This window comes from Dreissena polymorpha, chromosome 2 (genome assembly GCF_020536995.1).
Source record: "Dreissena polymorpha isolate Duluth1 chromosome 2, UMN_Dpol_1.0, whole genome shotgun sequence".
NCBI lineage: Eukaryota > Metazoa > Mollusca > Bivalvia > Myida > Dreissenidae > Dreissena > Dreissena polymorpha.
The window spans coordinates 142,058,419-142,074,407 of record NC_068356.1 but is presented as its reverse complement, the minus strand read 5'-3'; the positions used below and the strand labels follow the sequence as shown (position 1 = coordinate 142,074,407).

At 34.9% G+C, this 15,989-nt stretch overlaps 1 protein-coding gene across 3 annotated transcripts in view; it reads left to right on the top strand.

Annotated features, from left to right (window-relative positions):
- Positions 1 to 15,989, top strand: part of LOC127869250 (mothers against decapentaplegic homolog 3-like) — a 52,738-nt gene that overhangs the window by 15,993 nt on the left and 20,756 nt on the right. For all 3 annotated transcript variants that reach the window (XM_052411632.1, XM_052411633.1, XM_052411634.1), the window contains 2 exons: positions 7,990 to 8,216; positions 9,355 to 9,486. In XM_052411632.1, the coding sequence (XP_052267592.1) occupies positions 7,990 to 8,216; positions 9,355 to 9,486 (359 nt within the window). The remainder of the gene's footprint in view (positions 1 to 7,989; positions 8,217 to 9,354; positions 9,487 to 15,989) is intronic.

The following is a 15,989-nucleotide window of genomic DNA, read 5'->3' as shown; positions in this document are numbered from 1 at the left end:
TGTGACAACTTTAAAAGTTCTTAATATTGTTTCATGAATCTTGAAATATGAATAGATGGCAATATGGACATTATGCACGTCATTTCATTTTGGTTGCTATGGCAACATATAGACTACAAACACTGCTGAAAATTGTGTTTTTTCTGGATCCTGCGATAACTTTTAAAAGTTCTTAATATTTTTTCATGATACTTGAAACATGGATAGATGGCAATATTGACATTATGCATGTCGTTTTATTTTGTTCATACGTCAACAATTCTGGTTGCTATGGCAACAATTAGACTAGAAATACTGCTGAAAATTGTGTTTTTTTCTGGATCCTGCGATAACTTTAAAAGTTCTTAATATTTTTTCACGAAACTTGAAACATGGATAGATGGCAATATGGACATTGTGCATGTCATTTCATTTTGTGCATACGTCAAAAATTCTGGTTTGCTATGGCAACAAATACAGTACAGCCAATGCGGAACAAACATAATCCGTGGATACGCCACAGCCAGATTATTAGTACGCGGCGGCTGAATCGTGTGTTCACGCGGCGTATCGCCGTGGCACTCGGCATCGTTGCGCAGCGACGCCGAGTCTGTATTAACCTCGCGTACTTTCGGGGAGTAAATCCGCCACATACATACGCGGCGGATCGAGTGAAAAGATATCCACCTACATGTTCATTCATGTATGTGTAGCGTAGAATTAATTACGCGCAACTGTTAATGTTTCGTTCGATTATAATTATAAAATTTGTAATCCGAAACACACTTCCGAATTTTAATGCTAACGCGACCTTTGACAAATTCTAGCATCAAATAAACAGTTCTCAAATATTCTTTGTTTCATAAAAAGCACGCGAAAATTATGCAGACATGTAGAACGTCGTTTGGAAAGTTTGGGTGTATTTTGTGGTGAATAAATACATGAACATCACGTCAGGCATAAATCGCGTATTCAGTGGGAAAAAAACGCCCCGATTAGACGTTATTTCATCATCTCTATAAATAGTAACAAATGCCAAAATGTATTTGATACTTAAGGAAATATAGAGAACGTTTGTGTATCGTTAATATTTACCAGCATTTGCTTTAAAACAGGAATATACGGGATTATCGGGTAATTAGTAGCGATATTAACTGTATAATATGAACAAAATAAAACGTGTTTATATACGCATATTCAAACAATAGTTATAATAAGCTGATAATTAACAAAACAACAAATACGTCGTCTTGATTATTGATGTGGCTTCAAACTGCTAATTTTCTCAGCTTAAATATAATAGCAAAATCAACATGCAATTAATTTATAAATCCACCATATGCTGGAGCCTTGACCACTTGTATGTGCGAAAACATAATTACGTGACCTTGTTTATGTGTGAAATACATACACTACGAGCGGTAAACAAACTTAATTGGCCAGACACATTAACTATGCTTACATGTATATGCTATTACAATCCGCGCACAATAAATGTATTATGATTTTAATTATTATTATAATTGTTCTTTCAAAATTTGTTAACTACATGTAACTAATAATTTTAAAAAGATTTTTTATTTCATGATGCGCATCGACTCAGCATCATGTCGCGGATCGCGGCATGCCTCTGTGGACAGATGCGAAGTTTTGCGGTGAAATGCGACTTGCCGCCGCATACTGACGCGGCTTCATCGACTGACACAGCATCGACTTGTTTCACCTTGCCGCTGCGGATCGCGAAATACGTTTGTTCCGCTTTGGCTGTACTGTAGACTAGAAATACTGCTGAAAATGGTGTTTTATCCTGGATCCTGCGATAACTTTAAAAGCTCTTAATATTTTTTCATGAAACTTGGAACATGGATAGATGGCAATATGGACATTATGCATGTCATTTCATTTTGTTCCTACGTCTAAAATTCTGGTTGCTATGGCAACAAATAGGCTAGAAATACTGCTGAAAATGGTGGTTTTCTGGATCCTGCGATAACTTAAAAAGTTCTTAATATTTTTCATGACATTTGAAACATGGATAGATGGCAATATGGACATTATGCACATTCTTTCATTTTGTTCCTACGTCAAAAATTCTGGTTGCTATGGCCACAAATACAAAAAATATTCTGACAATGGTGGAATTTCTGACAATGGTGGAGCCGGTATGGGACTTTTATTGCTTGGCAATAGTCTTGTTAAAGATATTTTTTGTTTGTTTATGTTTCTATTTCATCTGGCTTGTGAAACAATTTAAACTAGATTGTGAACTGTCGTGTTGCTGTAATTTTCTGTTCAACTTGGTAATTGCGTGAACAGTTCATTGACACGATTGAGTGAGATGCTGCTGGATCTGGTCAAGTTGTATGTGGGCCTTGCTCTGGGAAATTAGGGCAGTGCTCCAGCTAGGCCTAAATCGAAGGGCGCCGCGCCCTGCCCTCCCGAACCTCCGCCCTTCCCCCCCCCCCCTCAAAAAAAAAAAATTTTTTTTTTTTTTTTTTTTTTTTACATATGATAATTCAATAATCTCTTATTTCATTGTGATTATTTTAATCCTCATTGTAGACATTATATTTTAATGGTTTAATAATAATGGGAATAATACAATTATTTATAACACCCGCGCGCTCGAACGTGCCCTTTTCACAAAATACTGCGTGTCGCAAGTGCCCTTTTGACAATATACTGCGCGTCGAAAGTGCCCTTTTGACAAAAAAGCCCCCCTGCCCTTTTCAAATCCTAGCTGGAGCATTGTTAGGGTGTAATGCATGTGCGTCAAATGCCATACAAGATAAACCTGTGCAGTCCACACAGGCTCATCATGGATGACAGGTTCCGCTTTTAAGTTATTTTTTGTTTAAAAGCCTTATAAAGGTGACGATCCGTAATTATTTACCGATTTTTAAAATATTTTTTTCATATTTTATTTATAAAGGTTATCAAAAAACAATATATATAATATGCTTTTGGACATAACCATAAAAATGAGCAATACAACTTGTTTTGAGCTCAAAATACAGTGTCCTCCAAGTCAATTGTGTTTACAAACAATCAGTTTATTTACATCACAGTGTTTACTTGGGAAAGTGAAAGTGACTCAGGTCACCAAAAAATATATTGATGATTTTCAATGTTTTCCGGTATCACTCACAAAGTAGGTCTCTTCTAAATGGTTAAAACGTTGTTAGTGATCTAATATGTTACTTTCTGCTGGTAAAAAGTTGTTTAAAATAGAATTAAAATTGAATTTTCTTTCGGCTATTTTTAGCATACGTCACCTCTTTGTGGCTACACACCAGGTACATTGCAAAGTTGTAAACATTTATTCCAATTATGAAACGGGTATATCTTCCATAATTCTTGAAAACGTTGCACCTACATGTAAGCTGTGTTATAAGCATTTTTTATGCAAGAGTAACTGAAATTATTCCGGTAAAAATTAGACCAGTTTATACACATAATAATTGGATTTGTCACCTTTATAGGGCCTTTAAAGGAAGTCACTTCTTACCAACAATCCAGTTTAGGCAGAAAGTGTCCTCTCAGATAAGCCTGTGTAAATTGCACAGGCTAATCTTGGATGACACTTTATGCACATGCATTTAAAAAAGCCCCATATTCTGAGAGTGATTCTCATATTGATTTAAAGAGGAAAAACAACAGCAAATTGGGTATGCAATTTTAAAATCTTAGATTTTCAAAAGTCTCGAGTCTTGCTATTTGTTTTTATATCTACATCCAGTTGAAATGCTGTTGATGATCCCTTACAATAAACCAACCATATACCATCAATATAGCTCATATACTTTCCCTTCTATTATAAATAAATATGAGAAGTGCACAGGCCTATTAGGGGCAAAACTTTCTCCTTTATTGTATTTTCTGTTAAAGGAAGTATTTTGTTAGTGAAAATCCAGTTTAGGCAGAAAGTGTCCTCCCTGATTCTGATAAGCCTATGAGGACTGAACAAGCTTATCTGGGACGACATTTTTGCACATGCATAATTATTATATACCCAGTCTTGCTGAAGCGCTGCTCAAATATAGAATGTATTTTCACTTTGTACTCAGGTGGTTTTTAGACAATATGAGTCTTGTTCTGAGAAAACTGGGCTTAATGCTTGTGCATAAAGTGCCATCCCAGATTAGCCTGTGCAGTCTGCACAGGCTAATCAGGGACAACACTTTCTGCCTAAACAAGAATTTCGGCAAGAAGGGACTTCCTTTTAACAAAAAATACCATAAAAACTAAAATTGTTGTCCCTGATTAGCCTGTGTGGACTGCTGAGGCTAATTTGGGACGACACTTTACACACAGGCATAATGCCCAGTTTTCTCAGAACGCGACACATATAATCAAGGAGTGGTATGATTTAGTAAGATGAAGAATACATGGCAGAATTAAAAGCATTTTTTTTATAAATTTTGTATAAACTGGCTTTAACAAATCAATAAGATAGGTTAAAAAAAGAAAGACAACTGAAATGAAGAAACATGTTGATTTAACCCTTCACCACTTAGATACGTATTTTGAAGCATTTGTAGTCCCTAAGAAAGTTAAATTTAATTAAAGATATTTCTAGATTCAAGTTATTAAGGCTTCATTTCCATTTCTTAGATACTGCTGAGCAGCAAACAGCATACAACCTGAACAGACTGCGAGTTACTTACAGGCTGTTCTGGTTTTATGATGTTTGCACATAGCCATTTTCACTTTGCTTCTTATGAGGGAAAGGGTTAAATTGTAAAAATACCCTAAAAAATCAGCTAGAACATTAATATGAATACAAGCTAGATTAGGCAATACACATCAACTTTCAGTTATGTCAGCAAGTGGGTATCCATCAAGAACAGACATGGGTAGATCAATTGTGACATGAAGTGGAAAAATGTTCAATAAGACTTCATTTACTAAATTTTTCATCCAACTATTTCCATCTATTCCCCATCTCACCATGAATAGACGAGTTAACGCGTGACGTCACACGCACCTGCAAAGTTTAGACTCCGCCCACTGGTTGGCAAAAGAGGTGCAATTTATATAAGCGCATATAGAGAAGGTTGACGAAATCTTCGTTTTTAATGATAATCATGCACAATATCGAATATAATTTTACTAATTATGTCTGAATAAAACATTAGCATGCAAGGAAATGCATCTTTGGAACGATTTTATTGTTTTTATTATTATTTGTTTTACTGACAACGAACTCGGGAGTGGAACACAATCTAAGAGCTCGGTATGTGGTTAAACAAAAATCTCTCTACTTGGCACTTCATCGCGACCATTTTTAGTTAAAAACTTCTCAAAAATTAAAATTCTTTTAGAATGAATTAAATTTAATGAACGAAAACAAATAAGGATAAAAACAAACAACGAATAGGTCAATTGTATGTACGCGACATAGGGTAACTGATTTGAACCTTTATGTGTCTGGAAAAACTTACCTTCTTACACATTCAATAAATTCTTTTATTTAATGTAATTGTTTTATTTTATTGTTCACACTAATTTTGGCACTCTTTGTTGCAGCATTTATATCGCGGTGTATAATTGCACCTTTGTTATCACAAACCGATTATCTCGTTATGATCGGATACTGTCCAGACAATTACAAAGAAAACATGGTGTCATAAACCCAGGGACCTACACTTGGACCCCTGCATAAACCACATGTTGCAGACGAGTGTCTGGTCAGTAAACATAATTCACGATACCTCTATGTCATCTCTTGGCATATTGAGCAATCATTTAAGCCACATTTTAAAGCTAAAAATACTGATAAGTTAATTTTTTATGAAATATTTTAACAAAAATGAAGACATTTGTCGGAAATGTATTAACGGGAACGAGTGTATATATTTATTAGCCAGTTAAACTTAATAATACATTGTTTAATAACTATACATTTAAATATTGTGCAATTCTACTCCTATGCAATTAAGGTATTTAACGGGTACCGGCAAAAGTTAACTCCGCTATTATGTGTAAAGATTGTACATTACTGCAGGGTCCGAAACACGATCATGAACATAAGCAGTCACAAAAGGGGCCGTTAGATAAATTAAATATATGCATCTATCATAAAATGCTATATTTTTATCACTCCTTATTACTAATAGAGATTTCAATATACATGCAAAGACAGTTACATTTGGGTAATTAATATGCAGGGTTTTTCCGTTTGTATGGTAAATTGAATTTATATTCATTCAATGTAAACGAAACGTAAATTCATTCAATGTAAAAGAAAATTACCACAATATTTAAAAATAGTGCTGTATTCCGCTTTTTAGGGCTTTTTTATAATTGATTAAATGCACCTCTGACTCTATTGATCGCTGATGAAATAAAACACTATCCACACCACTTAAAATTATAATACAATTAAAATATGTTTTATTAGTGTTTAAATATAATTTATTCAAGTCTTATTATCAGAAAGAATACGGCTAATTTATTGTTTTGTTTTGTGGAATTGTCAGTATTAAGTCTTCCGATCACGTTTACTCTATGCTAATAACTACTTCGTATTTTTATGAAGAGGAAATTTTATTTGTGAATATACATTTATTTGGTACTAAATATGCTATATTTGCACTTTTTTTTTAAAGAGTTTTAATGTTTATTTCGTATTTATTATCAATTTATTGACTAAACAAAAGCCCTTTATACATGTTTTACGTTACTGTAACCAGTGTTTTTGCCAACCAGTCAGTGCGCATGCGCGGAAAATCCCGAATGTAAACAATAACAATTAACTCGTCTATAGTACAGGCAACTGCATGTAGGTCAAAGAAAGTAGTTCCATCCAGCCAGACTGTGTGACCCAGTCAGGTGTTGTTGTATGAGGTCACAGTCTGGATTGAAACTGGGTCAACTGTTTGTTTACATTCTGATACCTAGCTTGATTTTATTGATTTTCCCTACCTCTAAATTAATTTATCAACAAGTTGCAGTTTATCTTAAGTAGCTGATGAGTGTAGTTGTAGTCTGCTGTTCTTGTAGGATTTGTTGCCTTTTACTGTGTATATTTGTATAACAAAAAATTCCTTATCTTTTTCATTTGGATAACAGATTATTTTCAAGAACTAAAAGTAAGTCTGGTTTATAATGTTTGTATTCCCACTAGTTGTTAGATTTAACATTTTCTGGTCCTGATAAGTCAAAGATAAGATGGATTCATTTTAATCAATAGTATGGTATGATGCCCATTTAAAGAAGCTGAGTTCTAGCAAAACAACACTTAATGCATGTAGGTACAATTTTGTCACAGTTAACCTATGCAGTCCACACAGACTAATCAGGGACAACACTTTCCGGATTTTTTAGTTAAGAAGAGACCTTTTAATGACAAATTGTGTAAAGCAGTAATTTAATCCCTGATAAGCCTGTGCAGGCTGCACAGACTAATCTGGGACGACCCATTAAGCACATGCTTTAAGCCCCATTTCCAGAGCGCAGTTCAAATAAATAATAGAAAGCTTCTCAGTGAAATGAATTTGCTCAAAGGTGTGTCCAATCTACACGTCTTGTAAGTGTAGAGGTTACAGACCAGAAGTTTAAAAAAACTCTTTTATTGTTGGAGATTACAATGTAGGTTAGAATCCACTAGCAAATGTTTTTACTTTAATATATGGTTTAAACAAGATTATAAAAAATTGGTCAAATATTTGTTATTTTATATTGATAGTTGTTAGGCCACCTAAGCACATGCTCAGCTTTTGTGATCACTATGTCCCTCATCGTGTATCTTGTGTTATTTACCCTCTAAAAGCTGATTTTTTAACCCCTTTACTAACCACAAAACCTTAGAATATCTGGTGAAACCCTAGATTGTTAAATTCCGCCTGGATTGGTATTTTAAAATCCCGGTTCAGTTCACCTGCGAAAAGTTGTTTGAGATTCCAGATTGTTTACTTCAAAGTCACAGGAGAGGTATGGTATGATATACCAGATTGTTTAATTTCCATGAGTCAGGGTATTGAAATAGAAGATTGTTCATACTTTCAGATCCCTCGACGGCCGACTCCAGGTATCTCACCGCAAGGGTCTCCCTCACGTCATATACTGCCGGCTGTGGCGCTGGCCGGACCTCCAGTCGCACCAAGAGTTGCGGGCCCTTGACCGGTGCGAGTACGCGTACGCACTCAAGAGGGAGGAGGTGTGCGTGAACCCGTTCCACTACACGCGTCTGGAGATACCTGAGGGTCTGGACAGTAACAGCAACAGCATGATGAGTGAGTGGAGGGTTTGTGCTTTAGATTTAGTTTGATCACATGAAAAGCCTTCCAATGGTTTATATTGCATTCAATGCAATTACAGTGGCTTCTTCACAACAGTTTAAAAAAAACAACACCAGGAGTTCATATTTCCGTGTTTTAGATTAAATATATTTGAGCTGCAATCTGGGGAAATAGGGCTTAATGCATGTTCGTAAACTGTCGTCACAGATTAGGCTGTGCAGTTCACACTGACTAAATAGGGCGGCATTTTCTGCTTAAATGAAAGTTTTTATTTAAAGGAAGTCTTATCTAAATGAAAATCCAGTCCAGGCAGAAGGTGTCTTCCCTGATAGCATGTGTGGATTGCATAGGCTAATCTAGGAATACACACTATGCACATGCACTGAGCCCAGTTTTCACATGTCTGTCTGGATATACCTGATGGACTTGAGAGTGACAGCTGTTTTAGATTAAACATAAGAGCATGTTCTGGAAAACTGGGCTTAATGCTTGTGCATAAAGTGTCATCCCAGATTAGCCTGTACAGTCTGCACAGGCTAATCAGGGATGACACATTTCTCTTTTATTTTTTAGATTGATTTTCTTTTGTAAATTACATTGTGTATTAAAATACACAAAACAATTTTGTCTAAGAAAAGATTTGAAATTGTATTAAAAAAATATTAATTAAAAAGTTTTCTCTTGTTTTTTTTACAACTGAGTAATTTGTATGTATCGCTTTACCCACAACCATCTTCACTGGTTTATATTTCACAAAAAGAAATTACTTCAGCTTCTTTTTAATTATAAAAGTTTATTGAATGAGGTTTCAGACAAGATATATTCTTTTTGAGCCCAGCTCTGGAAAAACTGCTCTTAATGCATGTGTTCTAAGTGCTGTTCTTGATTAGCCTGTGCAGTGTGCACAGGCTCATCACAATCAGGGAAAAAACTCCACCTTAACTTTATTTTTGCTTAGAATATTCTTATTTTAAACAAAAAAATACCATTTATTATTAAAGAGGAAAATGGTGTTCCTGACTAGCCTGTGAGGACTGCACAGGCTATGACTAGCCTGTGAGGACTGCACAGGCTAATCTGGGACAAAATTTAACGCACATGCTTGGCTTAAAAAAATCTCATTCCTATTCAGGCCTGCCTCCTGTGATGGTACCCCGCACCACAGAGATACCCAGCAAGCTGCCCGAGTTGGAGAACTATGCCACAACCGTCCCAGAAAACACGGAGTTTCCAACGGGACTTGGCGAGAACTTCTCTATACCAGGTAGGTTGGTCGTGGCTTTTGTGTCAGTCAAAGCGGTTTTTATGCCCCTGAAGAGAGGGCTATAGTAAATTCTTTGTGTGTTCTTTCGTCTATCTATCTGTCTGGTTCTTCTTGCGTGGTATAAATGGGGAAGTTTTGCAGGAATTCAAATAAAACATTATGTAATGATTAAGCGCTTTGTGGGGATGTTCAGAGTGGAAGAATTGTATCTCTCACTTCAAAATTTACTTTTATTTAACTGCCCTTTTGTCATTTTTTTGCATGGAGCATAACTATCGTAGAACTTAAGGTATTTAAATAAAACTGACTAAATTAATTGAAAGAGGACATTAGAAAAACAGCGCAGTACAAGAACCAAAACTGGCCTGTCGGTATTTTTGTTATACCCATTTTCTTATTATTTGTATAGTCCTTATCTTTTTGTGTTTAGCATTAGTTGGGTATTCAAAGAATTCATATTTAACTTCAAGTAATGGGAAGTTCTGTTCAAGCAATTACATACAGGTATTTAAATAAAACATTGATGGAGAACATTGATAGGAAGTGCACTGTTCAAGAACCACAACTCTCTTATCAGTATTCTTGGAATTATTGCCTTTTGCCTGTTATATTGTATGTTTCTTTTGTGGAGTATATTAACTCTTCACTTATTGAAGGTTTTGGTATGAATCTTTATTTTATCATGTATGGCTTTAAGAGAAATGCCAAGTGCAAGATCTACAACTCTCTTTACAGTGTGTTGACAGAGTTTTTGGCCCATGTTTATTTTTTCATGTGTGGGTAATGGATAAACCGTGTTTAAATGTTTGCAGGCATGTTATATATGCTGCAATATGATTCTTTGTTCAATTTATGAAGTCCATTTTCTATAATTTAGTTATAGAACAGCTTGTTCCGGCCATAAGTTTGTGATACATTATTCAATTTCATATTAACTTTACATAAATGTCACCTTGAGTGTCCAGTGCCTGTCTCGTTACCTCAGAGGAAAATATAAGACATGTAGGTCAAAAGTCAAAGTATGATATAAACAGCTTGTGTGTGATATAAGTGGAGTTTTAAGACAAATGTGAAAGGTGGTGGCATCTGTGCTGAATGGGCCACATGTCTTGTTTCACTGATTTTCTGTAACAGTTAACAAAGATCGGAAGAGATTTATGAAATTTTAGGGAAAGAAACGCATGAAAAACCAAATATCAGGTACATGTATAATTATGTTCTACCTATGTATATCAATGCAAAAAGGAAAGAATGACTACTATTATACATATTGAAGTAACAACCTTTTACATGAGCGCTGTTTTTATTTGCACTTGTTTCGTGTAATTTGTACATAAACAGTTTGCCTACCACTGAAACTAGGGCTTGTCCTGTGAAAGCAAAAAGCTTGCTGTTAGATTTATATGGTAATCAATACCGGTATAGATAGTTTGGCTGCTAACAGAGTCCTGTGTGCTTCTATAGCCTCCATCGCTCAACATGATCCAGAGCTGGAAGGGATGTTTATCACCGAGTTCAAGGATACTCTATATGAGCCTTGCTCTGGTAAAATAGGGCTTAATGCATGTGCGTAAAAATGTCCCTGATAAGCCTGTGTAGTCTGCATAGGCCAATCAGTGACAACAATTTCCTACTTAACTGGATTTTCTCTAAGAAGAGACTAACTTTAAACGAAAAATACCATGAAAGCAGAAGTGTCGTCCCTGGTTAGCCTATGCAGACACTTGACCCACATGCACTTGCAAGAACGCAGCTGTGTTGGCCAGGTCTTCTTGATCAGTTTTCTTTCAACGTGGGGTTAGAATTCATAGGTGTTAGGGCAAACTGGATGTCTCCAAACATTAATGGAGGGCTGTGTTAGAGTAAAAATATAAAATTGTTAGGACACAATTTGGTAGACAATACAGTATTTAGGATATATTGAAAAGATTCAATAAATGTTAGTAGAAATACATGACCGAAGCTCTGGACTCTTGCTTTATCTTGTCTGTTGATGAGCACAACATGCTCTTTTTGTCTGAAACTGCAAAGCCAAAGGCTTTCATGTTTGTATTAAGCCCCATGTAGAGATCCTCTATCAAGTTTGTTCATATGATGTCCCTTGGGTCAAAAGTGTCCTTGCCCTGGGGGCTACCTGTTAAATAGTTTTCCATAAACTTGTATATGTGTAACCTTTAACAATCTTTGAAACGTTGTCAGAAAATTTGTCCAAATGATATATTTGATTAGAAAATGGTTTCAGTTGCTTGAAAAACATGGCTGCCAGGGTATGGGGCGTTATTCCTTATATGGCTATATTCTTAATGAAACTTGGTCACAACATTTGTTCTAATGATACCTTGGGCTGCACAGAAAAGGTTAGTTCCTTTGTATCTCAGGTGAGCGAATTTTGGCCTTTCAGGCCCTGTTGTTCCTTATATGACAATTAATAAAAATCTTGTTGACTCTCTAGAAGTCACTTTTTTAGTCCAATCTTCATGAAACTTGGCCAGAACATTTGTCCTAATAATATCTGGACTGACTTTGAAAATGGTTCTTATTCCTTGACAAATATGGCCAACAGGGGGCTGGGCATCTATCCTTACATGGCTATAGTAAAACTTGGTTGATTATCTTGTTGATATTTTGGTCAAGTTTGAAAATGGTTTCAGACACATCTCAAAAGTTGCTGAGAGCAGTTTAGATTCTCTTAAATGAAGAGACTCAGATGTGTAATATTGTAACATAATACATAGATTTTCTTTTTAATTTGTTCACTTTAAGCCGCTGAATTGAAAATTAGCCTCAGACCAGTAGTCTTAAGTATTTTACAGGGTTTCCAATCCCAAAAAGTATACTTTTCCCCCAAAATGTGGCAAAAAATTCCCAATTTCCAAAAAAAAAAAAAAAAAAAAAAAATTTTTTTTTTTTTTTTTTTTTTTTTTTTTAGAAAGAAGTCTTATGTGTATTTTATCTCAATTGAAATTCAATTACATCTAACAAAGTACTATATGATTTTTTTCTTTTAATTTGAATGATTGTAAAGAGTTATATCAAATTTAGTACTTCCCTAATCAGTGGACTTTTTGTGTGGAAAAAAAGGCTAATGAATTTATTTTCCCAATTTCATGAAAATGCAGATAAAATTCCCAATTTCAAAGCCATGGGCTATCTTCCCAAAAAGTGGAAAAAAACCCCTGTTATACATTTAGCTACAGTTTCTCAGGTGTTTGCTCAATGATCCTCAGGATCCTCTTGTATCATTTATATTGGACCATTTAACACTTTACCACTTAGATACGTATTTTGATGCATTTGTAGTCCCTTAGAAAGTTAAATATAATTAAAGACCTTTCTTACTAGATTCAAGTAAGGCTTTCATTTCCAACCCTTAGATACTGATAAGCAGCAAACAGCATAAAACCTGAACAGACCGCGAGTAAGGCAAGTATTCCATCTTTCCGCATCCGTATCCGCAAAATCATAATACGGACGCTATATTCCATTTATCCGCATGTGTCGAACATATCTTTCTTTATTATATATAAAATTATAATTTTTTAACTATTTAAATTTATAATTAAGATAATTTGTATGAAGGAGAAACGTGAATTTAAGTAGATATAAAGTACAAACCATCATTCTGTCTGTAAAAGAATGCAAATGGTATTACTTCTTCTAGTGCCTTGACTATGCTTTTCCAAACATTTGTAGTGAAATCAGAGTCCCGATATGCAGAACTGCGTTGGTTGTATAATTCGGGTAATTTATCACGAATTTGATTGGTTTTTCAGTTGATTTTTGAGATGACAGCTCACCTCATCGTGCTAAATGCCGTCCGTATCTTGTCCGCATCCGCATTAGAATGCTCACTTGAGCGTTCTTTTGCGGACGCCTATTGTGCGTGCGGATATGCAGATGCGGATGAATGGAATAAGCGCAGTGCATTTCAACTAGTTCTATTCTTTTGCGGATATGTGGATACGGACAGATGAAATTCCAGCCTTACTCGCAGGCTGTCTGGTTTTATGCTGGTTGCACATAGCCATTTTCACTTTGCTTCTGAGTGGGAAAGGGTTAAATGGTAGGCCATAACAGTTTTATGACATAAGAAGAAAGAACACAAACCAATTACCAGTATTGAACATTGTAACCCATTACTGATTTGTCACATGGAAGAGTGAGCCCCATTTTTTTTGTAGCTATCAGTCATTTTGTCAGATCTTCATTGAAAATGTAAGCACTGATATATAGAAATTTGATGGGATTAGTCAATGTGTAAAAATCTTTGTTGACATTATAGGCCCTGAGATCTAGAAATTTGTAGCCAGCAGTCAATATGTAAACATCTTTGCTGACATTATAGACCCTTAGATATAGAAATTTGTAGCCAGCAGTCAATATGTAAAAATCTTTGTTGACATTGTAGACACTGAGAAATTGAAATTTGTAGCCATCAGTCAATTTGTCCCATATTTACATGTAAATTGTAAGCACTGAGATATTGGAATTTCATAGCCACTGTAGCTTATTGGCTTAGCACAGCTTGACCAGTCAAGAAAAAAATACAATTGATTGTCTAATCTTGGCCTGAAATAAGGCCGCTATGTTCCAGAAAATGTAATATCGACCCGCATTCTAGACTTGTTATATAATACAGCTGTATTGCGGTGGATATTGGTGATGCCAAGGAGGCCTATGTATTTAATAAATACTGTACATATAGGTAAAGCGACTGGTTTATTTTTAGAAGAGCACAGTTCAGCTATTGGAAAAAAGTACTTGATGTACTGAGTCTGCAAAAACAGCATTAGTTCCAAGCAATCTGCTGGGGGGGGGGGGGTAGGACAATAGACACTCTTCTTAAGATGTACTGACTGGTGGGTACTCATGTTGCATGGTTTTTGGACTGGTTATCGACTTTTTGACTTAAAGGGGGAGTGGAGGAGGAAATAGATGCAAAATGTGAAGCAGTCAACGTTGAACTGACAGTGATGCCACAGTCTGTGTTTGCAACGATGCAGCAATGGTATTTCAGATTTTCCGTAGGTTTTGTCGATATCTGGACGCAAGCCTTTCTCGTGCATGGATTTGGCAACGGGTTCATACGCTCAGAGAATAAGCTGCCATCAGGAAGACATGCACTGTAGAACATGTAGACATTTATTAATATATATATATATATATATATATATATAACAATTGGGTCATTTAAATGAAAATGTGAAATACATTTCTGCACAGTGGACAGTGGATGAGACCATTTTATAAATGAACAAATAAAGCATTTATTATTTCATTTAAATTAAAAAGAAATTCTGCACAATTTTGATGGTGGATTTTGCTTTTGAAAAGTAAAAAAAAGTAAACAAAGTATGTTGTGTAATGGGAAAACACTCTTTCATATTGTTTGAAAAGACAAATGATGAACTGAATAACATGGTTTACTGAACAGAATTTAGTTTTGAGTGATATATATGACAAGTAAGTGGTAATTTTAGAATTTTTTTCAAAATAACACATTGTTGTTTTTTTAGGTTTAGAAAACTGATTCTTGTATTAATGGTCATGTAAATGGTCAAGACTTAGTGGAATTTGGCATGGAAAAAGATAACACAATGAGGCAACATGTTACAGTTTTTGAAATGCTGTTTGTGAAAAAAGAACTATTATAACAGACGGAAACATTACAAGTCTGGTTCATGAACTTATTGCTGATGAAATGGGTAAAAAAGAGAGTAATGAAAGAGAACTCCAAAGAACATAACTAACAAAATGAATATTTTGCTTGAAGTGGAAAAGTGAACTTTACTTGTAAATTGTAACAACTACCAAAGATTGGAAACGATAAAGCAAGGAAAACTGAAATGAACAGTTTATGTATATACCTTTCCAAAATGTTTATAAAGAGGCATTAAAATATGAAAAAAGCATTGAGAATATTGCAATACCAGTATTATGTGAGTGCAATTCGATATTCTTGATCTCAAGAAAACTTCTACCTCATATTTTGATATAACGAATTATAATTTTTACTAAATCAAAATTTAGACAAGGAAATAATCATTTGATTATTTATGTACTGCAGGACTTGCTTCTACCTCGTGCTTACAATTTAAATCTTCATGCTATTTTAAGATGGATTTTGGCAAGTGGAATTATGCTTCATTAACAGCACACATGGTAAAGTACATGTGACATATATTTGTATATGTTATTTTCACTATTGACTCACAAGTATTAGATTACAGAAGAAATTGTTAGAATTTGAGTAAGACTGTGAGAGACAACTAAAAATATTGGGTATTTATATAATCAAGTGAATTGTAACAATGTTTGATTAAGTTTATTATCCATCCAAAATCATAGTTAATATCTCAAGGAGAGAAAGGGAAAAACTTTAAACGGACAACTGAAAAGAAAACATTTGAAAGAGCAATAGGGCTTTAAAGAGTTAGCTCCTAATATACAAAAAACAAACTTAAAGAAAACATGAAAATAATTTTTGTACAATCAAAAGGATT